The sequence below is a fragment of the Nothoprocta perdicaria genome, unplaced genomic scaffold (assembly GCF_003342845.1).
Source record: "Nothoprocta perdicaria isolate Ctin4 unplaced genomic scaffold, notPer1 scaffold_24, whole genome shotgun sequence".
Classification (NCBI taxonomy): domain Eukaryota; kingdom Metazoa; phylum Chordata; class Aves; order Tinamiformes; family Tinamidae; genus Nothoprocta; species Nothoprocta perdicaria.
In genome coordinates this window covers 1,455,325-1,461,324 of record NW_020455466.1, presented here as the reverse complement: position 1 = coordinate 1,461,324, position 6,000 = coordinate 1,455,325, and the positions used below count along the sequence as shown (strand labels likewise).

At 47.7% G+C, this 6,000-nt stretch overlaps 1 protein-coding gene across 1 annotated transcript in view; it reads left to right on the top strand.

The window, feature by feature from the left end:
• RIPK1 (receptor interacting serine/threonine kinase 1) overlaps positions 1-4,250 on the top strand; it is a 22,089-nt gene extending 17,839 nt beyond the window's left edge. Inside the window, exon 11 of the mRNA XM_026039774.1 lies at positions 3,442-4,250. Within this exon, the coding sequence (XP_025895559.1) occupies positions 3,442-3,737 (296 nt within the window). The 3' untranslated portion in view covers positions 3,738-4,250. The remainder of the gene's footprint in view (positions 1-3,441) is intronic.
• Positions 4,251-6,000: the final 1,750 nt, after the last annotated feature.

The following is a 6,000-nucleotide window of genomic DNA, read 5'->3' as shown; positions in this document are numbered from 1 at the left end:
GTTGGCAGCCGTTGGCGGCGCTCGGGGCACAATGCGGCCGGCGGCGCAGGCAGTGTGTGCGGGCAGGCAGGCAGCAGGTCTGCTCCCCGCGCAGCAGGAGAGCCCTCCCCACRGCCATCACCTCAGTGAGGAAGCAGCCAGAGCCACAGTGTCTGCTGGGCAGAAAGCCAGCACCAGGAAGACTGCGGGGACACAGGCTGAGGTGCCAGATTGAGATGCCACGTGTCCATGCAGCGGCCGGGGTCTTTGGTAGTCTAGAGTGTCTGAGCTTCCCAATGTTTGGGGGGGGTAGCAGAGCCAACATCWGCTCATTAGACATGAACAGGTAGATGAACTGTTTAGCCTGGTAGTGGCACTGGAGGAAGAGGTAGAAAGGCTACCAAAATTAGAAAGTGCATCAGAAAGTGAGAAAGAGATAGATTGGTGGAGTCACACCCGGCAGTCATCTCAAGAAATGCACCAGGGGAACACTCCCAAACCAGCTGAGGATCCCCTACCCTCTTGCTGTACAGCAGAGGGTGCAGAGTTAGGAAATGAGGAATGGGAACAGATTCCCACTCGATGTGTCAAGAGAGTTTCCTCCTGGCCCCTTCCCCTCCCCGGGTGTCCATACACAACAGGTATGAGGCCCTGGAACTCAAGGGAGAGTCAGATGAGGGCACAGACGAAGGTCCATCTATGGGGTTGTCTAGAGCAAGGCAGTCAAGGCCACGCCATAAGACTGCCTCCACTGAAAGGGAAAGAAGGGTAGTTGTTGGCGACTTCCTTGTGAGGGGAAGAGAGGGCCCAGTTTGCCGACTTAGCCCTTCTCACAGAGAGGTCTTTTGTCATCATGGAGCCTGGATAACAGACATTGCAAAAAGGCTACCATGTCTTTTACAGCCCTGTGACTATTACTCACTGTTGCTTTTCCAAGTTGGTGGCGATGAAGTTGTCAAGAGAAGTCTGAAGTCCATCAAAAGGGACTTCAGGCATTGGGAAGATTGGTTAAGGGAGCGGGAGCACAGATGGTGGTCTCCTCTGTCCTCTCAGCGTCAGAGAAGGACGGTGAGAGGAACAGGAAAAGCCACCTGCTCAACACATAGCTGTGAGGCTGGTGTCAGCGGTCGAATTTGGGGGTTTTGGACCATGGGGCCGTCTGTACGGCACTGGGCTTTCTGGTGACAGATGGGTTTCATCTGTCTTTCRGGGGGAAGGAATCCTTGCTCTTCAATCCTTGGACTTGGTGGGACTCATTGCGAGGGCTTAAACTAGATATGAAGGGGAAAGGGGATGAAACCAGCATCACTAAGGATAAGCCTAGGAGCAGCATGCCGGGGTTGGGGGAGAGCTCAGTAGCCCAGCTAAAGTGCATCTACACCAATGCACACAGGATGGGCAACAAACAGGAGGAGCTGGAGGCCACGGTGTATCAGGAAAGCTATGACTTAGTGGTCAGCACTGAAACGTGATGGGACCACTCTCATGACTGGAGTGCTGCGATGGACAACTGCAGGCTCTTCAGAAGGGACAGTCAAGGAAGAAAAGGAGGTGGAGTAGCACTGTGTTAGGGAGTCCTTCGAATGCATGGAGCTCCGAGCGGGTATCGGAAAAGCTGAGTGCTTATGGGTCAGGATCAGGAGGAAGGCCAACAAGGCTCGTATGCTGCTGGGAGTCTGCTATAGGCCACCCAACAAGGATGAAGAGACATAMAAGGCACACTCCAAGCAGCTGGCAGAAGTCTCAGGATCAGCAGCCTTTGTTCTTGTGGGAGATTCAGCCTACCAGATGTTTGTTGGAAATGCAATAAGGCAGAAAGGAAACTTCCTAGGAGCCTCATGGAGCATGTGGAAGATAGCTTCCTATCACAGCTGGAAAGGCARCCTGTCGGGGGAGAAGCCCCGCTGGACCTGCTCTTTGGCAACAGAGAAGGACTGGTGGGAGATGTAGTGATTGGAAGCTGTCTTGGGCATAGTGACCACAAAATGATAGTGTTTTCAATTCATGGTGAAGTCAGGAGGAGTGTCAGCAAAATATCTGCATTGGACTTCCAGAGGGCAGACTTGCTACTTCACTTGGACACACACAAGTCTATGGGGTCAGATGGGATCCACCTGAGGGTTCTGAAGGAGCTGGTGGAAGTGCTTGCCAAGCCACTCTCTGTCATCTATCCACAGTCCTGGTCAACAGGGGAGGTGCCAGATGACTGGAGACTGGCCAGGGTAACAACCATATACAAGAAGAGGATCCAGGCAACTACAGGCCTGTCAGCCTGACCTTGGTATCAGGGAAAGTTATGGAGCAGATCATCTTGAGGGTGATCACACAGCATGTGTGCAACAACTAGAGGTCACAAACAGTGTTGCCCAGGGGTCAGTGCTGGGGACAGTCCTGTTTAATATCTTTCTTTAATATCAGTTATCTATATGAGGGGATTGAGGGCACCCTCAGCAAATTTATAGATAGCACCAAGCTGGGAGGAAGAGTTGATCTGCTTGAGAATAAGAAGGCTCTCCAGAGGGATCTGGACAGGCTGGATCAATGGGCTGAGCCCAACTGCATGAGGTTCAACAAGGCCAAGGGCCAGATCCTTCACTTTGGTCCCAACAACCCCATGCAGCGCTACAGGCTTTGGACAGAGTGGTTGGAGAGCTGCACGGCAGATAAAGAATGTGGGGATGTTGGTCAACAGCTGGCTGAACATCAGCAGTGGGCCCAGGTGGCCAAGAAGGAACAGTGTAGCCAGCAAGACCAGGGAAGTGACCATCCCCCTGTACTCAGCACTGGTGAGGCCACACCTGGAATGCTGTGTTCACTACGAGAAGGACAAGGGCAACGAAGCTGGTGAAGGGGCTGGAGCCCAGACCTTAGGAGGAGCGGCTGAGGGAGCTGGGGTTATTTAGTGTGGAGAAGAGGAGGCTCAGGGGGAACTTTATTGCTCTSTACAACTACCTGAAAGGAGGTTGTAGTGAGATGGGGGTCATTCTCTTCTCCAGAATAACTATGAATAGGACAAGAGGAAATGGCCTYGAGTTGCACCAGGGGAGGTTCAGGTTAGGCATTAGGAAGAATTTCTRCAAGAAAAGTGTAGTCAATCATTGGAACAGGCTGCCCAGGGAAGCTATGATTYTGTGATTCTCTAACTTAAATCATGATGAGAATCTGTAATTCTGCYTTTAACTGGGTAGGGAGAAAAGCTCCCTTCATAGCTGGGACAACTGTCAAGCATTGGARCAGGCTGCCCGGGGAAGTGGTGGAGTCACCCTCCCTGGCAGTGTTCAAGAAACGTGTAGATGAGGCACTTAAGGACGTGGTTTAAGACGGTCTATATTGAGGGCTTATTGCTGGATTTCATCTTGAAGATCTCYTCCAACCGTAAGGATTCTATGATTGTATAGTGAGGGGAGTAGAGGGAGTCTTAAGCAATGGTGTTTTCTTACACTTCTTTTTTTCTTTTTGCAGACAATAATACTGTCCTCTCTCAGAAGCACCTGAATCTAGTGAGAGAAAAGCTGGCTAAACAGTGGAAACACTGTGCTCGTAAACTGGGCTTTTGTGATCCAGAAATTGATGAAATCGATCATGACTACGAACGGGACGGACTGAAAGAGAAAGTTTACCAAATGCTGCTTAAGTGGGAAATGAGGGAAGGCTCCAAAGGCGCCACGATCGGAAAACTTGCCAAAGCCCTGTTTGGCTGCCGAAGACTGGATCTCCTTACTAGTCTAATGCAAATGAATGAAGAGCAGGCTGAGTGAGAACCAGTGGAAAAGGAAGGCATTTTTCCTGTCTCGTTTCCATAGGAAATAACATTTATGAACAGACTTTCTGGAGCTTCACTGACTTGGATGGCTCTTTCTTTTTGGAGCGTATTTTTCTACCAAATAGTTTTCAGTGAAGASCTCCAAAAACTCAAAGTATTTATGTCCAGATAAGTAGGTCTTCCAAGCGGTAAAAGAAAACAGGCATTTTCCTGCTGATTAAAATGATTGCACTAAGATGACAACCGCAGCACGATTTTGRAGTGTTGTCGAGTCAAGGAGAATGTCTGCTTTTTTTATACAACATTTTTAGACTTCTGTCTTCTGAGCAGGGGCTCAGTTCAGTTCTGAACAAAAGCCTCTTGTTTCAGCCAAGCTAACATAGCCATAAGAAAATGCCAAAGGCTGCCTCACTTTTTGAAAGCCTTGGGCAGAAAGTAAAGTTAACTCTTGATTTGGTCTAAGTGGCAATACTGAAAAGCATACTAGACCAAATTGTTTTAGGCTGATAAGATCCTATTTTAAAAGTCTTTTTACAGTGCTTATTAGAGGCATAATTAACAAGAATGCTTATTTTGCACAGGATACATTAATCCATTAATCTTGCATTAGATTTGACATTGCTTGTTAGAGATTTGGCATGATAAATCTCTGGTCTGCTTTATGAAATGCTGAAAAAGAAATTCAATCACTATGCAATCCCTAGTAAAAACTTTGGAATATATAACCTTTGGGAAGGAGGAAAAGTGTTTTATTCCATATACTACTCAGGCTGAGAACAGGAACTTAAAAAATGCTGAAATCTCTTAGACTGCACTTACACTAGGAAATTACATGAGCCTGGAAATGCTTCTGGGCACTAAATTAACTGGAATGCAGCACCCGACCTCCAGGAAAACATATTTTAATGGCAGCATGCTCAGGAATCATTTGACTCAGGGCTATTACACAGTGCCAGAGTTGTGCTGGGGAACACCATAGCGTAGATCACAGAATCACAGAATATTCAAGGTTGGAAGGGACCTCTAGAGATCATCTAGTCCAACCTTTAGATGATCATGTCCAGTGCCTGGGAGTGTTCCTGCCACTGCTTTAGCTACAAGTATTGACAAAATTTTAGTGTGCAGATTCTACAAAGGAAGAATTGTTCTGTTTTATRCCTAAAGAACCATTATGCCAAGCTGAACCTGTGAAGACAAGACTTCTTACTTCAGTGAAACTGATAAATGCTGCCAGGAAATCTTTGGCTCTAGAACAAGCCATGTGTGTTCATTAAATTCTGGTTGAAGTCAGAAAATGAACAGTTTAATAACAGTGTAGTCTCAAGGTATTTCTGCTCTTTGATAGAGCAGCCACCATTTTATTGAAAGCAGAATGGAAGTGGGATCATCACGAATACCAACAAACTTGGGTTAGCTTTACAGCTACTTAGCATAAGGCAGTGATAGAAATGATGATCCAAAATTGGAGACTTCAGCAGGAATTGGTGTGAAGGGTGTGTCATCCCTCCCCAAGTACTACAGCATTTATATATTGTTGATCCAGGCAAACCCATGCTTCTCTTTTTGTTGAACCTGGGCTGTGTAAGTATTTGCCACAGTAACATTTGTGCATTTCTGAGAAGTTATCATGTTGCCTTATTGCTTTGACTTAGAAATGTCCAAAACTTCCTGCTAGCTCCTGATGAGAGAAACCTTCTTGGGTAGCAGACTGATTCAGTCAAAGGCAAGATTGTAGGTCYCAGTACAGGGTCGACTGGGTGAATTGGAAAAGCTGGTGGGGTGTAGGAAGCCCAGTGACATGAGCCAGTGCCCTCCTCTCGCCTTAAAATCTACAGAACTTTTAGTACTGCAGAAGTCTTACACTAACTTACAGGCTTCCCCATTTTACCCAAGAAATCAACACTGGAGGGGAGTCTGACAACTAATGGGGAGAGATGGAAGCCACCTCAGTTAAATCAGGCACGCATGTCAGTGCCATCAGGACAGCCTAGTTAGGAGGGCTTTAAGCTAGGCAAGAGGAGAGTTGCAGGAACAGGGCAGTCAGTGTGCCATTGCTCAAGCCACGATGCCTCCAGCAGGTGCATGCAGCTGGGGATGAGTGTACAGGACATGGAAAGTTTTCTTGCACTCTTCCCGGGAACCCTGCCGGCTCGATGGCCTCCATGGAGTGCCTGTACACCAGCACACACAGGGCGCAGAATAACAGGAAGAATTGAAGATTCATGAGCAGTCGGAGGGCCATGATCTCATTGCAGATG